Source organism: Anser brachyrhynchus, assembly GCF_964034855.1.
Source record: "Anser brachyrhynchus genome assembly, chromosome: 29".
Lineage (NCBI taxonomy): Eukaryota > Metazoa > Chordata > Aves > Anseriformes > Anatidae > Anser > Anser brachyrhynchus.
The window spans coordinates 1,225,984-1,243,706 of record NC_137722.1 but is presented as its reverse complement, the minus strand read 5'-3'; the positions used below and the strand labels follow the sequence as shown (position 1 = coordinate 1,243,706).

General features: G+C 58.1%; 2 protein-coding genes across 6 annotated transcripts in view; one reads left to right on the top strand and one right to left on the bottom strand.

Annotated features, from left to right (window-relative positions):
* Positions 1 to 17,723, bottom strand: part of HDAC7 (histone deacetylase 7) — an 80,595-nt gene that overhangs the window by 46,226 nt on the left and 16,646 nt on the right. The window contains exon 1 of one of the 4 annotated variants that reach the window (XM_080570533.1): positions 15,588 to 16,705. The exons of 1 other annotated variant lie outside the window; for it this stretch is intronic. In XM_080570533.1, the coding sequence (XP_080426659.1) occupies positions 15,588 to 15,672 (85 nt within the window). In that variant the 5' untranslated portion in view covers positions 15,673 to 16,705. Of the gene's footprint in view, positions 1 to 874; positions 1,012 to 7,531; positions 7,691 to 15,587; positions 16,706 to 17,723 lie in introns of those variants that run through there. 2 more of the 4 variants (XM_080570537.1, XM_080570540.1) reach the window with 2 other exon arrangements.
* Positions 1,103 to 7,525, top strand: LOC308183944 (uncharacterized protein). Of its 2 annotated transcripts, none has more exons than XR_013942539.1 (2): positions 1,103 to 4,611; positions 4,726 to 7,525. XR_013942539.1 is itself a non-coding variant. In XM_080570542.1 (2 exons), the coding sequence occupies exons 1-2, from the start codon at positions 2,724 to 2,726 to the stop codon at positions 5,246 to 5,248; spliced, it is 1,512 nt and encodes a 503-aa protein (XP_080426668.1). In that variant the 5' UTR covers positions 1,103 to 2,723; the 3' UTR covers positions 5,249 to 7,525. The 2 variants fall into 2 exon arrangements, 1 of the variants encoding a protein (XP_080426668.1); XM_080570542.1 differs by having other exon boundaries at positions 1,103 to 3,712.

The following is a 17,723-nucleotide window of genomic DNA, read 5'->3' as shown; positions in this document are numbered from 1 at the left end:
CCTGCAGCCAGCCTCCAGTTGACCACAGCCAAGCACACGCTCTCCCGTGTCTCTGGGGACCCCCGTTCTGCCCGAGGAGCTGCTTTCGCCCACAGCCCGGCCCCGCTGAGCTGCCCACACAGACATTCACCCCGTCTCCTCTGCCGATCCCCAAGCCACCGTCCCCTGACATCTCCCCGGGCTCCCCGCTCCGGCCGGGAGCATCCAGGTGCTGCGACACCGCGGGCTGAGAGCACGGGCAGCACCTCCCCAAGGACCAGCAGCAGAACAGGGGACCCCAGCACCCCCTGGGCCGACCCGTAGCAATACGAGGGGACCCCCAGCAACACAGGGGACCCCCAGTCTCAGCAATACAGGGGACCCCAGCACCCCCAGGGCCAGTCCCCAGCAATACGGGGGGACCCCCAGCAATACGGGGGGACCCCCAGAGCCAATCCCTAGCACTATGGGGGAAACCCCAGCAATATGGGGGGACCCCCAGCAATACGGGGGGACCCCCAGAGCCAATCCCTAGCACTATGGGGGAAACCCCAGCAATACGGGGGGACCCCCAGCAATACGGGGCCAGCCCCTGGCCTCAGCAATACAGGGGACCCCGACACCCCAGGGCCAGCCCCTAGCAATACAGGGGGCCCCCAGCAATACGGGGGGACCCCCAGCACCCCCGGGACCAATCCCTAGCAATACACGGGAACTCCCTGCAATAAGGGGGGGGGAACCCCCAGCACCCCCAGCCTCACCGACACGGCCCCCCATCCCCCCAAGGGGCTCCCCAAAACGGCAGCCGCTCCCCCCCCGTTACCGGAGCCCTGCCCGCCACAGAGCCCGGCCGGCGGCGGCTCCGTCCCGGTTCCCCCCCACCCCGGTGCCTCACCTCAGGCGGGGCCATGCGGGGACAAAGGCGAGGCCGGGCCGTCCGAGCCCGTCCGAGCCGGGGAGCCATGGCTCGGAGCTCGGAGCTCTGAGGGACCGGGACCCGGCACGGCCCGGCCCGGCCCGGCCCAGCCCGGCCCACGCCGCTTTGTCTGCGGGCGGCGCCGCCCCGCGGCCGCGCTGCGCTTCATGGCGCCGCCCGCAGGGCCGGGCCGGGCCGGGCCGGGCCCCGAGGCTTTGAACCCACCCCCGGGGGGTCGGGGGGCGGCTGTGGGGCCGGGATCCGAGGCCTCGGGTCCCCCTCGGGGGTGTCGAGGTCTCGGGTACCCCCCCCCCCCCCGGGGGTCCTGAGTGGGGCGAAGGTGGGCTCTGTGCCCCCCGGGAAGCGAGGTCCGCGCAAGGGGGGGGATCGTGGGTGTGGGGACAAAAAAGGGGTGTACCACAAGGGGCTGTGCTTTTTAGGGTCGGTTCGAGGCGAAATGGGGTTTGTGCACTTCAGAACAAGCCGGGGTTTGGGCCCCCAGCCAGCACCTGCTGCACAAATGGGTTTTGGGGGGGGGGGGGTGGATGCCGGGACCCCCGTGGCTTTGCCCTCCCCGTGTCACCACCAGCCCTCGTTCCAAAGAGCCCTCCGGGCCCGCAGCCCCCCTGTAGCCCCCCCTGCCCCTCCTCGGCACCTGATGCTCAAGGCAGGGGGCAACAAGCCAGTGCCGGACGAACAGAACGAAAAGCATCGTCCGCACCCCGAGGAACGGCGGCGGAGGGCTCCCGCCACAGCCCCGCCACCAAAACGCTTAAAAGCGTTTGCAGGTGGCAGCCGCGACGGCCGCGTTCGGAGCTGGGTCTTGTTTGGACACGTGCTGTGGTGCTGGGGTTTGTGCGCCGGCTTCAAATGGAGGCTGCTTCAGTGCTGTCCGAACGCCTCTCGGCTTTCTTCAGCGTCGCGGAGCAGGCAGCAGAGGGGTGCTCGCCACGTTTAACCTCCGCGGGTTCAGCGGCTCCTCCCCGCCAACCCTAACGCCTTTAGTCCTACCAGACAGATCCCCCTAAGATCAGCAAGAATCGATAGCACCGCCACGACAGCTTATAAATCCCAGACACAGAAAATTTAAGGGTCAGGTTGGCTAAATGCAGGAACTTAAGAAACTCGCCTCTTGCAGCAAGAGCTCTTCGTTAAGAAGCTTTGCTGTAACTGCAGCTTTTTATCTTGCTTCCCAAACCTGCAGGATGCTGTTCTTTGCTAGAGAGAGCCTGGCACAATCCACAGGCACATTTAAGGAGGAAAAACTGGGTATTGCACGTTTAAAATCTCTTGCAGCTGGACCCTGAGCCCGGCTCACTTGATTAGTTTCGGAAAAAGACTCTTCGCCACAGATTTCCTTGCAAAATCTGAAATCCATCAAAGCCTGCAGGGGAGAGCCGTGTGGCAGCGGCAGCGCAGAGCACGCGGGGCTGGCTGTGGCAGATTGGTGCCATTTCCTGCCCGCTTCCCTCGGGACTCGGTCGCCAGCAACGCCTCCCTTCAAGCACTCGCATTGCTTGGGTTCGACGCATCCGTCTGGTCAAGTACGGGTGGCTCCAGAAAGATACGGGATGTGCGAGCAGGAAAGAGGCGTGAAGCTCGCCAGCCTTTTCTGCTGCTATTTATATCACTGTCTTAAGCATTTTCTCTTTGAAAATGGAACGATACTAATCCAGAATATTATGCAGGTTGCAGTCTGCCATAAATTCAACCAGCATAGCAGCTCTTTGCTTGAAGTTGAGCCAGACACTTCTTTTCGGAGCAGTATTCTCAGGTGCTCTAAAACTCCACGTCTATAAACGTTTAGGCTGTCTTTCAAGCATCCAGCATGGATGCTCACCAGCCCCTCACCTCTTCTCGTGGGCCCCATGCTCTCAACCCTGACCATCTCAGCAGCTCCACTGGAATTGCAATAACCATCAGAGAAAAATCCGGGTTGCCCACCCCTGGGAGCACTGAGCGCTCCTTCTGTCCCAAAAGGAGGGAGCTGCATTATCTCATAGCCGATAAATATGTTATTATTTTATATAGGCAGACCTGCTTCAACAGGAGGGAACGCGAGCAGCTTGCTCCAGCAACCCCTCAGCCAGCTGGCTGGAAAGACACAAGACAGGAGGGAATATGGTTCAAAGACTTGTGGCTAGAGGCCAAAGCCGACCCCAAGTCCCCTCCGTCCTGGGTGAACACCCAAGCCACTGAGAAAAGGGACTGCAGACGTGCTGGCAGGAGGCCCCGACCTGGGGGGAGGATTGCAAACCCTGACGGAGGTAGGCGCTTCCGCATAGCCCCGAGTAAAACTCCCAAATTGCATCAAATTGCAGGCTGCAGACACACCTCTCTCCGAGCGCTTCCTAGGGACTGGCAGTGCCGTTCCTTCGCCTCGCTCTGCCGTGCCCGTTCCCAAACCCAGCGGGGCAAGAATGGGATGAGCAGAGGGCAGGGCAGCGGGACCGTCCCCACGCAGCACCGGGTGGGACCCCAGGGTCTCAAGGGAAGGAAAAAAGCCACATTCAGACCCAAGGAGGTGGTGCTGAGGGGCTTCAAATCCCCTTCAAAGGCATCGCTCCGGGGAGCAGCCCGCGATGGCAGTTATTTGGCGCGGCTCCTTTGCGAGAGGACAGCTGCATTTCCAGGAAATCCGAAGCGGGGGGGGGGATTCTCTGACCACGGAATTACACTTCTCTTTTCCCAAGAAGAAATCTCTTCAGACGCACAGCAAAGCCCTGCCTTATGCCAGAGCGAGGAGACCTGGAGGAGCCCACGGCTCAGCTGCACAGCTCCGCACCTCCAGAGGTCAAGCGGTGCAGATGCAGCGAGGTAAACACCGAAACACGGGTGGGCAGCGGCTGTGTTTTTTGCTGAGCTATTTTGTTCGCTTTCACGATACCAGAACAGAATATGGGAAGTTACATATCAAGCATGCATGCGTGCATGCAGGCTGGCACCCAGTTGTAAGCCCCAGTTAGCGAGCAGTTATTTTCGGTGCGCTCTGAAGCTGGGAGGCTCAAGCTGCAGCTGCTCACAGTGAATCTCACCTCTGGGGCTTTCCCTTTCCCCTCTCATTGATGCTGGGTTTCTTCTTGATTGGCTTTTCCTTCCCGGTCATTTCCAAACTTTTGAAAGTTCATTTATTTGCAGTTTTACCTTGGAAATGCTTGGGAAAAGTCCCTCTGAGGAGATACGTGACCCTCACACAGCACCCAGCTGCTAAACCGGGTGCTCCGCGTTTCGGGTCCAACCTGCGCTCACCCCACGCAGCCTGCAGAGCACGGTAACGTGCCCCCCGAGCCCCAAATGACACCAAAATTGCCACTGCAACGTTTTTATGACTAACAGCTCAGTCTGAGAACGCCCAATAACTTCACGATGGAAGTCCCAGCAAGCCCCACTCTGCATAAATTTGCATACCACTCAGTGAAGCCAATCAGAAGTGCGATTTATTGGGACCTTTCTTTATGGTTTAAGTTCAGCGGCAGCAGGAAAAAGGGTTTCATTCTCCCCTTCTAGCCCTTTCTGCTGTGCGGTGCCCTAAATTCCGCTAAATTCATCCTTCCTGAAGGCTCAGGAGCAGGGGGAAAAGCAGCCTGGGGTCCTCCTGAGCAGGATCCGTCCCTTCGGTCCTGCACATGGCCCCAGCTTCAGGTGTAACGCAACAGGAACCTGCCTCGGAGCAAGCTGGTGCTTTTCTCTTCCAGATCAACAGCCCAAACAGAAAGGTCAGGTTTGGGGTGGGCTGGAAAAAAATCAGGAGTTTTAGTGGTCTTTGAATTTGGCTTTGAAATTTGTGATTTTTTTTTTTTTTCTCCCATGTTTGCATTTTGGAAATGCAGAGGGCTGAAGCTGCTCCTGGGGTTTCTGAGCAAACTGCTCCCCCAGCTCTCAGCCCTGCTTCTTCAGACGCTTCGGCGAGCAGAGGAGGGCAGTGAGGAGCAACCGGGACTCCCGTCCCCTTCCCACGTCCAAGCCTGCCTTCTCCTGGTCCGACCTCGCGCAGAAATTACCTGCGGCCGAGGAGCACAACCCACCTCCAGCAGCGGAAGGGTCCCACCGAGACCTCCCTCCACCCAGGTGCGGGGTAAGGCCAGAGCTCAGCCCGGAGTTACAGGAGAACCCAACCAGCTGGCAGCCCCGGAGCACGGGGTTAATGGCAATCGCTCAACCAAGATTATTTTGGAAGCGCGGGCGGTATTTTTAGCCTGGAAAGCAGGCACCACTTCCCTTTCTTACATCCCTCCTCCCCTGGAGACCACTGCCAGAGGGGCCAGGGCTTTCTGCTGCGGCCGGGCAGGGGGACCTGTGCAGGACCCGCTGCCAGTTGTGAAAGAACCGAGTTATTTTCATTGGAGGAGATGAACGCGCTTCACCCCACGTGTTGTGCAACCCTCCGCCTGCCAACGAAGGAGCCGAAGCCGCTGTCTGGGCTCGCCCCAGCTCTTCGCCTGCCTTCCTGCGGCACCCAGAGCCTGAAGAAGGTCCCGGAGGAGGGTGGGCGATGGTGGTGGCTCCCCACTGAGCTGAGCAGCTGGATGCGACCGGGCTCAGCACGCTGGAAAAGGCGAGGATAAAGCTGGGAACGTCCCCAGGGCTGGGGGCACAGCGGGAGCCGTGGGGATGAGCACACGGAGCCGTGCATGGGGGAGCAGAGGTGGGGAAACCAAGGGGTGTAAAACAGCACCGAGGATCAGCATCGGGACCACGGGCAGCCCCGCTTTCAGCCGGGGGGTGTCCAGGAGGGCTGTAGGGGCTGCAGCGCTCCCCTTCCCACACCTTCAGCCTCCGTGCCCGCTGCAAGCGGGGATGCCTCCAAAATCAGGAGGTGGTGGCTGCAGCGAGCGGATGACGGGGGCTTTGGATCAGCCGAGAGAACACTCGCTGGAGCACAGCGTCCTGTGACGTGCGCCCGGCGCCCCGACCCACCCCGTTTTACGGTGCTGGGCTGGGAATCTGGGCTGCGGCCAGCTTTCTGCTGGCACAGGGCTCTCCTCGGCAGAGCCCTGGGAACCAGCAGCACCCCTGCGTTTCCATGGGGTGTGGGGAGAGCAGGCAAACGCCTGGCTGCTGCTGGCACCTGCAGGGCCGCGTGCAAGCTGGGGATCGCTTGCTAACCTGGTGCTATTTGGGGCACCCGCCACCAGCGCCCACCAGGGACCGGTTGAATCCCCGTGGCTGGGATGAGAAAATGAGAAAAATTGAAGGTTTCTCCTGCTTAACAGGAGAAAACGGGGTTGTGCTTGGTTTGGGTATATTTTGGCCTCTCTGGGCTGTAACAGGAGCTCGCAATCTGGCAGAAGGCTGCTTTAGCCGCGCTGTAAGATGCTAAAAATCACTGTCTGCTCCCGCTCAGGAGCTGCAGAGCCGCTAATGCTCCAGCACACACCGTCTGCTCCAAGCATGCTTTTTTATCTTCCCCCTACAAACCCAAGCAGGGACATCACTACCCACCGGAGGAGATAAAGCTGCCCCTGCACCTGCACCAGCCCCATCGAACCAAGAGCAGGGCACAGCTAACGACACCCAAGGTAGCACCCCAAGGCACTGGTGGATTTTTTGGAGATGCAACTGAGATGGAAACCCGCTCCGCTTCCTCAGATCCCACCTGAAGCCCTGCCTCCTGCTGGCCTCGAGTCCGGCCTCGTGCCAGCAGCACCGGAGAGCCCTGCAGCCTGCAAACGCAGCAAGGAGCCTGCACATCTCTTCTTGGTGCACGAGCAAGGATTAAAACACTCCTCCCGGCCCAAACTCTCCATCCCAAACCTTCCGCCTTTTTTTTTCCCTCCCAATTATTCCTCTGCCCGAGACAGAATTTGGGAGGCTGGGGACAGTTTGAGGCCAACCTGCTGAGCCTGCCGGCTGCAGCTCAGGCTGACCCAGCAAGCGGGTGGGTGGCGGGCAAGTTGCTGACTTGGGCACAAGAAGGCTCGATGCCTTTTTATTTGCTGACGTATGGCGGCAGCAACTCACGCCCCGAATTGGGCAACGCTCAGCCAGGCAGGAGAGGAGGCTCCGAGCAGCATCTTGGGTAAACAGGGCTGCAGCGACGGGGCGGTCAGGATGCAGCCCGGGTGCTGAAGAGCTTTGTCCTTCATATCTCAGGGTCTCAGCTTGTGCGAGTGAAGGCAGCAGGGGCTGAGCAGGCCAGTTAGCCCAGCGTCAGCCCTCTGGTGGTGGCGTAGTTTTGTCCCCAGTTGCTCCCTGGCTGAAAAATCCCAGGCGCAGCTGGGCGCAGGTGATGGTGACCCCGCTCAGAATTAAACCCCTCTCCTTCCATTCAGTGAATGTCAAAGTATTCACATTTAAATGCAAGACACAGACGAGGTGCATACAGGAACGAGGTGCCCCTAAAATAAATCGTTTTTCTCCTCCACAGACCCTTGCCTGGCAGCACCGTTACAGATGCTGCAGGGTCCGATCCTCTACACCGTCTCGGCCAGGGCTCGGGATCTGAGGACCCTCGGGGGTCCCCCAGCACCCCCAGCCACCCAAATCCCCAGCAGCCCCGCGGGGCAGCGCACGGCCAGACCACGTCCCCACCGGCCCCGTGTTCCGCCTGCTCTTTTAACTGAACAATGACGCTCGCTTGGCAGCCCGGAGGTTAGTTTTAAATAGACGCTCCTTGAATAAAACCTACAAAAATACCTTCGGCCGTCCTTCTGCTGAGCATGAAACCGCAGCACGGCAAAGAGGAACCATCGTCTTAAAACAGCCACGCTTCTGCCCTCCCGTTGTTGGCGGCGTTGCGCAAAGCGAGCGGCAATTAGAGGAGAGGGGCGATGCGTGCTCAGCCCGGCCCCGCTGGCATCCCGGCCACCAGCTTCCCCTGCTGCTCTCGTGGGTCTTTCGTACAGCCCCGGGGGAGAGAAAAACATTTGTTTTAAAAACAGGAAAATGTGATTGTAAAACCACAACAATGGGCTGGGGAAGGAGCCGGAGCAGCTCTCAATTTAGCTTTCGAAACAGCCTGTGAGTTGACTAAATATTTCTGTAGCAAACAGCCGCAGCCCTGCGCCGCACGCCCTCTCCTGACTCCAGCAGCAAATGCAATAATTGTTGGCTTTGCTCTCTGCCCTGCAGCCGCCTGCCAAATCCTCACCTCCCATTTCAAGCCCCTTCCTCACCACGGCTCCTCACCCCGGGGTTGTGCAAGCACAGAGGCAGCCCAGCGGGCGCCTCACCACGCGCTCCCCGCAAAGCAAGGCACTGCCCAATCCACCTTTCTCTTTTTCTTCTTAATATACCCTTAAAAGCAAGCCTAACGTGGCAACCACACGTAATTCCCCTGCATGTATACATCAGCCCCTACCTGTTCTTCCTTGGTTTTTGCATTAGAGAAGCTCAAACCAACCGTCTCACGGAAAGGGGCCGTGTAAGGTTGCGGCACGGTTTACAAATGTCACCACCTGAGTAGCTGGAAATTGTTTATTTCCCTTCCAAATGCCCAGAGGGGTTGTATCCCGATAAAGAAATAATAGCCGGCAAAACTGTGTTTTCCTAAACACCGGGAGAATGAACAAAAGCGTCTGGCAGCGCTCTGAGCTGCTGGGCACGTTGGCATCGCAGGCTGCAGCCCCACACCGGGGTCCAGAATCCAGATCTGGGTCCCCACTGCTGGCCCCTCGTGCATTTAAAACAAAAAAGTGGCTTTTCTGCCCTCAGGGTGGGTTTGGGGGCCAAAGCCTTCAGACATATGACCCAAATCCTTGACTACAGGGTGCAAAATGACAGCTCCACCTCATCCCCAGAGCCTGCCTGGGTACAGCCACCCGGGTTCCCTTCAGCTTGGCAGCCACCCACGGGAAAATCACTGTTCCTTAACCCGCCCCGACCCAGGCAGTTGGGATTTTCTCACCAAGCCCGTCAGAGAAAGGAAATATTGACCTGAAGCTAGCGGCTCGCCATGGGTGAGCTGATAGGAAACACAACTGAGGGGATCCAGGCGCACGACTTCACGTGGCACCGCATCGGCCGCGCAAGCAAAAAAACCACCCGTGAAATCCCTGGGCAGAGCAGGTACGGCACGGCTCCGAGAGAGCCCGCGTGACTCATGCCCTAGAAAAGCTCTTTCTCTCCGTTGGTTTTGAAGTGCCGCTCAGGTGAAGATATCTAAAGGTAGGAGAGATGAATTCATGCCCTCGGGAAAGTCCCACCATCAAATCTGCGTGCGTGGCTCCTCCAAAGCATGGCACAGCTCTGAAAGCACCAGGACAGCCCCCGGTGTCCGTAACACACGGGGGAAAATGCTGCAAGCGAAGCAGGCTCCGGGCTGCCTGGGAAACCAAGAGCAAAAGAAGCCACGTACAGGTTTTCTCCCTTTTACACCAGCCAACTGCAATCTGCAACACGTGCCCATGTTCAATTCTTGCTCCTGAGCAGAGCAGGGCGGTGATCCTGCAGCACACGAGGCTCCTAAAAACACCGGAACCCCCCCATCTCCTGTCTGGAGAAGAAGTGCAGCCCCGCAGGGTGGTGAAACATCGCACAGCTCCATAAAGGTGCAGTGTCTGTACGTCCTGCCGTGCTTCGAGAGGCTGAAGAGTGCAGCGTGCCCCCGGGGAAGGTGACGGGATGTACAAACTGCAACCGGAGGGGTCTGCAAGGGGCAATCGTTCCCTGTGCAGAAGGGTCTTTGTGGAACAACAGCAGGGCAAGATTCAAACGGGGATAAGCTCGGTTCAATAAGATATGAGGAGCATTTAAGGGAAGGCGTAACCCACCCAGGGACATGGTACTTTCCCCGTCAATTCGACAGCTGGAATCAATTCCCGAATTCCTGTTCTCCTGTTAATAACAACACGAAGCTCACCCCTGCCTTGATACAGGGAACACCGGGAGGTTCTTCGGACTGGAAGGGCCGATGTGTTTTGGAGATTTGTGATGGCAACCGCCGCGTCCTCCACCCTGGACGTGGTCTACCTGGATGGCCACAGAGCCATCCCCAGACTCTGCAAAGCGGCCGCACCACCAGACGAGGCGGGTCCGCAGGGGAAGGAGGATTTTTTTTTCCCCTTTCGAAAAGGCTCAGAAAACACATCAGGAATGACCGTGCTAGTAAATCTTTCCACCCAGCAAGCTATGATCTCAGCTCCCAGCCCGCCGGCTGAGGCTGGAGGCGACGCTCAGCTCCTTGGTGCCGATTCACCGGCGAACGTGTCGGCAGCGCAGACGGGCGACGTGGAATGGGTTAGGTCATGCTTGGAGCTTGCCGAGAATGCAAAGAGCTCAGCACCCCGATGAGTCCCCAGGTGAAAGAAAAGGAGAACAGGGCATGGATATCCTGCGTGAGAGGCAAGCGCCGTGGAGAGGAGGCAGAGGGTGGAAGGTCTCCCGTCACACAGGACACGGACAACCAAAGGGTTGTCGCGGGATCACCAAACAATTCGGGATGGCAGCCGCAGCTGGAGGTCTGGAGCTCAGCCTCCTGCTTGAAACAAAGCCAGCTATGGGATCAGGACCCAGGGCATCACTGCCACGCCTGGCACCCGCACCAACCTCATCTGAGGATCCCGAAGCATCTTCCCAAAGCAGGTCAGGCCTCACCTGCAGCACCCGAGGCAGACACAGTGCCACCAGGTGGACCCAGACACATGTGCAGACGCCCTTGCAGATGGCTCAGAAATATCCAGAACTCGTGGCAGAGAAGAGGAAGAGAAGGGTCTGATCTGGGGTAATCCAGGGAGGCAAATAAACCCAGGGGCTCCTGACACCCGGGTACCCCAGTGGTTGTTTCACCCAAGGGAGGTCGCTTTGGGCACCAGCTCCCCTCCTCTTCTCCCCCTCTGCTGTCCCCAAAGGTCTGACGGCAAAAGTTGCCACGGACAAGTCCGACAGAGCTGCTGGACTTGCTAGCATTTCTGAACACGGCCACTGAGGCGAGCGCTGTGTTTTTGGGGTCACTGCTCACCCTTTGAGCACAGCACTGCTCCCCAAACAGGAGGTGTGGGGTTTCAGCGCTTCTGAAAGCCACAGAGGAACCCAAGCTGGTCTCTGACAACTGCACAACACTCAAAGAGCAGAAGACGACCAAAAAGGCGAATACAAAGGAGTTGTGGGGACGCAGCTGCCTAAAACCCCTGGGCAAGGATGCACCCAAAGGCTGCTGAGCAGCCACATCCTACCCACAATCAGGCCATCCTCAGGAAGAGGCCAGTCCTGGTGGCTTCTGCTTGTAACTCACCCAAGGGCTGGGCGAATTTAACTCAACCTTGTGATGGAGACGGCCAGAGAAGAGCAGCCCCCAGCAGCAGGGGACACACCACGTGCCTGGACCCCCCCCCCCAGGCTCAAATCCAGCACCCACCTCTGGTCCGCGGAGGCTGCTCCTCTGCGCTTCTCCATCCTCTGTGCTTCTCCCACCCACGTCCCCAGGGCGATGCTGGCACCTTGCTCCCGGGATGAGCAGCACCGAGAGGGCATCGCTGGAGTGCTGACCTGGATGGCAGGGGCTGCTTGCCTCGTGCGGGGGTGCATCTGCTTTTTCAGCATCTGCAGCCACCCCCCGCACAGTGCTCCTGCATCCGTCTCTCTGCCAGTGAGCCCCAGGCATCGTGAGCTCTCCCGCACCCACTGAGCCCATCCCCAGCTCCAAGCGGCTTCTAGAAGCAGCAGAAAGCGGTGCAAGGGCAAAACCCCCGAGCATGGGGACATCTCCCATGGCCTGGGCTTCCTCCTGGACCGGGCCACGGGCCGGCCTTGGTAGGAGAGGGGAGGCAGCCTCGGAGAGCCTGGGCACTGGCCTGTGGCAGGCTCATCTCTGGGGTTTGGAGGAGACAAGAGGGAAATGCCCACTGCTCTGTACCACAGGCAACGTTTTCAGACTTCCCCACACCTTTGCCCACATCCACCACCCCACTGAGTGCTTCTGGTGGTTGTTCTTCCCAGCAGCATCCCCCCAGCCCCCCCCCAGGCTCTCTCTGACTGGTCCCCAAATGCCCCGCTGCGACCGCTGGGTGCAGTGACACCAAGTGCTCTGCGGGCGCTGCCAAAAAACCCCCCAGAGGACATGGGTAGGACGGAGGCAGATGCCAGCAGGGGACATCCAAACGAGCCCCCCAGCACCACTCATGCCCCAAAAGAGCGAGGGGACAACCCACAACGTGCGTGTCCCCGGCCGGGGCTGGCAGGGAGGTGGCCAGGGGATGGCTCAGGCTGCGTGGCAGCGGCTGGCAGGGACCCAAGCCTGCCTCTGGCCAGCTCCCTTCCTCTCTCAGAGAGTTTCCGGGAGAGACTTTAACGCTTTGCTGGCTAAGCCGTGGCTTTGATTGCGGTTGATGCCATCTATGAGATGGAGCTAATAACTCTGATGGGTTTTATCTAAGGGGGGGGGGGGGGGGGTGTAAATTCAGAGAAAGGATGCTGCGGGAGAGACATCACAGCCAGATGGCTACGAGTTCTCCGTGGGACAGACGTCAGCTGGATCCGCCAAAAAAACTCCCCAGCATTGACACCAGCCCTTTCCAGGGCTGTTGTTCCCTTATGGGACACCACGCGGGCAGGACGGGCACCAGGAGGTCCCAACCTGGGGAGCGGTGCCGGGTCGCAGCCCGCTGCCAGCTCACCCTTCCCAGCCCTCGGTGGCCTCTTCAGCTTTGACTCAGGGTCCGTTTCCTCTCCACCTCCTCTCGCCGAGAGCTGAAGGTTTCTTTCACCTCTCCCAAAAGCAGGAAGGAGAAGACCCTGCCCCATCCAAAACGCGCTGCACGGGTTCTCTCTCCCACCTTCCTCTGCTGCAATCGCTTCCCGTGGACTTGAACGCTTTCAGTAGAGCTATTTTTAAAAAACAGGGCTTATACAATGAAGCAGTCTCGTTTGAGGTTTCATTGAGCAACGTTTCGGCACATTGTGGTCCCTGTTACATGGGTTCTGCCCTCGTGTGAGCTTTGAACACGACACTTGACAATTTTCAAGGCTTCCTCTTAACAATTGTAACCTCACCATCCCCATGACTGCGCGATTACTCACGCTTCAGATTCAAAGTAATCTGTTGGGAGCCATCCTGTTTTGGTATAAAAAGCCCCCCCAAACTCCTAACAAGACGTGGCTCATCCTCTGTCATTGCTACAGAGGTTTGGCTCTGCCTGCGACTGCAGGGCAAGGAGCTGGATGCTTTTTCTGAGCAGCCAGAACAATTCTCCCCCCAGCATCATGTCACTATTTCCCAGGAAACGCAGAGGAAGACGAGGTGAACACGGGCTGTGCATAAAGTTCCAAAACTGCCACCAGAGGAGCTCACATTTCACACATCTGCATCTTTTCACGTTTTCTCTTCTTCGCCTAACACCAGCTCTAAGTCAATTCTCAGCCCCAGAGCAGCTTTCTCTGCCCCACGGGGGTTTCAGCCCATCGAGAAGCAGCCAGCCCTTCCCTTCTTTTCATCCCAGCAGTAAGAATCTCCCAGGTTTTCCATACAGAGCTCACAAGCACCCAGGATAAAAACAACCCAGTTTGTGCAGCATAAGTTTTAGCCACTTTGCTTCCTCACTCTGCTTTTACAAGCAAAACGGCTTAAGTAGCATTAAAAACAACAGCCCAGCCTCCGTGCATTGATGTACCTCTGCAAATTAAACCTCTTCAGCATGAGGAATTTGTAAATTCTGCCTTTTTTTGCCCTTTTCCTCCCTCCGAGGGCAGCATCTCTGGTGCTCAGACTTTTAGGCAGTTACCTTCCACTCATTTTTTTTTTCTTGCAGCTTTCCTTAAAACCTGCAGTCTTCTTGGATTGGGGCAGCACCTGCTTGTGAGCATCTCTGCTGCTTTCCTCGCTTGGCCTCGCTGCTGTAGGCAGGGAGCAAAACCGACCCCAAACCAGAGCCCATCCCTGGCGAAGCGTTAACAAAGCAAGAGGGGAGCAGCAGAGGAAGGAGCGTATGTGAGAGGAGAGGACCTGCTGCAGCTATTTCATCAGCTCCTGGCCAAGTGACTCTAATTAACTCCAATTTGCACGAACACGACCAGATGGTGCTGGCTCCAGCTGTAGAGAACGGCCCTGAAGGTGTTTTCTTGGCTCGGGAGGAGCTGTAGGAACCCTGGGACTGAAAATCCTCCTTCTGTACGATGTCTCCAATGTTCCTTCACTTTCTTCCCCGCTTCCCAAAGACTTCCCATCATGTGTAGGGCTCCTTTTTCCTTGCTGATGGATCCTCTCCCCCTCATTCCCTCCTCACTATCCCCCACAAAACCAAGAGACGGGGCTCTTGAAACACCACTGCTCTGCTAAGGTCAACCATCCAAAAGCCACATCAGATGCACTTAGATCACGAGATTTAGCTTTAAGGGTCACGATACTTTAAAAGTAGCACTTCTTCCAACTTGTGCTGTGCTTTTTGAAACCTCTAGAGCACCCTGAGCATGTGCTCAGAGCTTTCAGCAGCCCAGAGACGTAAAACAAGTTGTTTTGAGTTGGAAATTCCCAGGCTGAGCTGTGGGAACGTTACACCAGTTTCAGCACTTTTGAGGTAGGACGAACCTCAAGAAGTTCTTCCATCACAGCTTTCCTCCTTCTAACCATGGTGTCACGACATGCACTTTTCTATCTTGATGCAGTTTCCCAAGCTCTTCACAAAAAAGAGAGCGAGAGAACAGGGGGGGTGGCGTGAGAAGAGAGGAGAGCTGCGCTGCCTCGGGATGGAGAAAGCGGGGGGATGCTCCCCACCTCCTGGCTCCAGCCCCTTGGTCCAGGGCTCTGCGAGGTGGAGGCAGACGTAATGTAAGGAAATGCTGCAGCTGTTGGGTATCCTCACGGTTTAACATCACAAAAATAGCGTCCGGAGGGCGCACGTCGGATAAAGCCACCCGTGCCGTGGGTCGCACAGCACCACGGTGCTGCGCAGACAAAGGGGGCCTCGAGGAGCAGCAACGAGAGCTTCATGCTTTGAAGGTGAAAACCTGAAAGTGAGCATCTGGCCTGGAAAGTGGGGAGCGCTGGTGTCCCGCGAGAGCCTGCGCTCCGTTTTACCTCGCTAGGATACGAGGCAAAGGGAAAAACTCAAACCTAAAGCAGTGCAGCCTTTGCTGCTTGAAAGAGGGGAGTCATCCCCGCCTGCTAGGAGGTTTTACGGGGTTGCACGGCGAGCAGCTGACCTGCATACACCAAACGTGAGCAAGAGCTGCCTGCCCTGCCTGCGCTCCCCTCCTGCCTGCAGGCAGCCAGGAAATCCTCTGGGTGAAGCACCCTGCCACGGCTCGCCTGCCAGAGCATCCCCCGGCTGCTCACAGCACCAGCGGCGGCGATGGAGGGGACCTGGGGACATCTGAGCGAGGGCGGTCCTAGCGCGGCACGCGCTGCACCGAAACGGATCGGCCGGACAAGAAATCCCTCGCTCCCTGCGCGTTCCTGGGAGCAGGGCGAAGGAACGGGTAGGGTGCAGGTCACCCAGTGCCGGAGCTACAGCAGGGCACATACCGACCGTGTTTCCCAATAAACGCTCCCCGAGCTCTTGGGCATGCTGGCAGCTTGCTCGGTGGTAAACAGGGCGCGAACGCAGGCTTTAAGAACCGACCGGAGCCTCCTCTCCTCCGTGCCTCGCCATCCTTTAAAGCCCTCCACCTCCACGCCTCCTCCCTAGGTCGGGGCACGGCTGAAACCCCGCACGCAGCGATGACGGAGCCAGAGGAACACGGGAGATGTTCAGCAAAGAGCGGAGGATAAAGAAAGCCCGGAGACGCGTTTAAGCAGAGAAGATGGGTCGGACGAGAGTACCTTTGTTGTCGGCGCTCATCTGCCCGGCCCGAGCGGAGAGCTGCCTGCTGCCCTTTGGGTTTGTCTCTCTTTCACCCCAGTGCATGTGACAGTCCCCAAGCAGAGCAGCTCTTTAGTGTGGTCTGCACCGTGTGTGGCGAGGAGCCCGAGCCCTGCTCTCTAGCTTTCTTCTCAGTGCAGTTTCCATGCTCGGTTTCAGAATGACGACCTCTGATGCTGCGCTGCCTCGGGCAGCGGCTCACTCTCTCGCACAAGTGGGTTTATCTCGCATCCTTTCATTTTACTCTCACACCCAGCTGGGGGCCAACCGGTTTCAAAATAAAGTAAAGCTGCCAGGAGCTCTTGGGACTCTACCAACCTTTTGAAAACACTTTGAGCCCTCGCTGAAAATGGCCTGTTTCCATGAACGTTCCCACTGGCATAATTGGTCACCCGGGGATTCCCGGGCAGTGAATATCCCGGGAGCAGATGCAGCAGGATGCCCGGTTTTATAGCTGCTGGGTGGTGCAGAAAGACTAAAATTGGAGCAGCTTCGGAGCCACCCACACTCGCCCAGGAAGGGAAAAGTCCCTCCCTTTGAGAATTAACAACCCAAAGCTGAGATTTCCAAATGGCAGCGGACACCCACGCGAACGAAGGGCCGGTCCCAATTCCCGGGGCAGACCGAAAGACGAAGGAGCCGCTGCCGCCGGTCCTGCAAGCAGGGCGAGCCGATGCCCGAGCCCAGGGAGCACCCGGGGAGCCTGCAACAAAAGCAGGAATCGCCCCAGCTCCTCGCTCGGCACCTCGGAGCACCGATATTGTCTTCCCCGTGCTTGGCAGCCTGTCCCTCCAGCAATATTTACTCAGAGCTGGCTGCTTCCACCGGCGCCCCTGCCAGCGCGCGGCTCTGCTTCTGCGCTGCTCGAGAGCAGATGGAGGAGCTGGGTCGGCCCCTGAGCAAACGAAGCTTTTTGCTTATCGACAGGGAGGCCGGGAGGTTTCGGCAGGGAGGCAGCCCGTGGTGGGACTCCGAGGAGGCCGAGAACAAGAGAGTTCACAAACTATTGCCATCAAAAATAGCCGGGGGCAGAGAACCTGGACCGGTTATTCTGCTGGGAAGGGCTCAGACAATGCAGCAGTGTCTTTCCCCCACTATGCTGGGGGAAATTAGTTTTTCTGCCTGTAATTGTCCTTCTGTTCACAAGTCACTAATGTGTGCTTTTCGTTTAAGTAACTTCTATTTTAGGAGACAGGCAAATGGCAAATGAGGAGAGAGCCCGAGTGAAGTTTCCATGAGGCAGAAGACGTCTGCCTGCCTCCGCTGCCTTGACACGAAGTCAGCCCCATTAAGTGACAGCAGTCACCTGGGACAGACCACGGGACTGGAAACGATCCCTGGGGATCCATTTACCCCATCTACGTGGAGTTAAAAAGTCCCAAATCGTCCTCAGCACCCCCCAGCCCCCACACGGCGTGTTCCCTGCTGCTGCACTCATTGCTTAAGAGCCAAAGGCACCGGCTGTAGCTCGGTACACGCCGGGAGCAGAAGCAATCGAGGGCACGCACGGCATCCACCGTGCCTGCAGCAGCAGGGGAAATGCCAGAGGGGACCGTGCTGCACCCCACAGAGCCAGGAAGGAAATCCCCAAGGGCTGCGTCCAGCCTGACCGAGGGGAATTCCCTCCAGCCACCGTGGGTAGCATCCAGCTTACCCATCCTGGGTGCCCGACAGCTCCCAGACCCCGCAGAGATGTTTAATGCCCTGCCACATCTCCTTAAGGCTTAAAGTAAAGGCATGAATAACTTAGGAATTGAGTTAAACATCAAGGGGGGAAAGGGTTCTTTTCCTGCTGCAGAAGAAGCAGGAAACAGCCCCGGTTTATGCTCCCTTTAGGGCAGCAAACCCGGTGAATCGGCTGCAGTGAAAGCCCCAAGCTGCCCCAGGCCACCAGGAGCCTTGACCCTGAGGGATTCCCCCTGATCCTGTAGGATGGGATCAAAAAGGCTGCAAAGTGTCCGAGCTGCGGTCCTGGTCCCCCCCCCAGCTCCAGCCCTGCCGTCCGCCCTGCTGCACAGCCACACGACGCAGCCTCCGGGATTTTGGGGGGGGGGGGGGGATACAATTAGCCAGGAAAAGTCACAACAGGATCCATA

Bases quoted from the DNA above. Each gene is read 5' to 3' on its own strand.
- LOC308183944 (XM_080570542.1), top strand. From the start codon at position 2,724: ATGGATGCTCACCAGCCCCTCACCTCTTCTCGTGGGCCCCATGCTCTC. The intron at 3,713-4,725 runs GTAAACACCGAA...TTGGAAATGCAG, and splicing joins AGCGGTGCAGATGCAGCGAG to AGGGCTGAAGCTGCTCCTGG.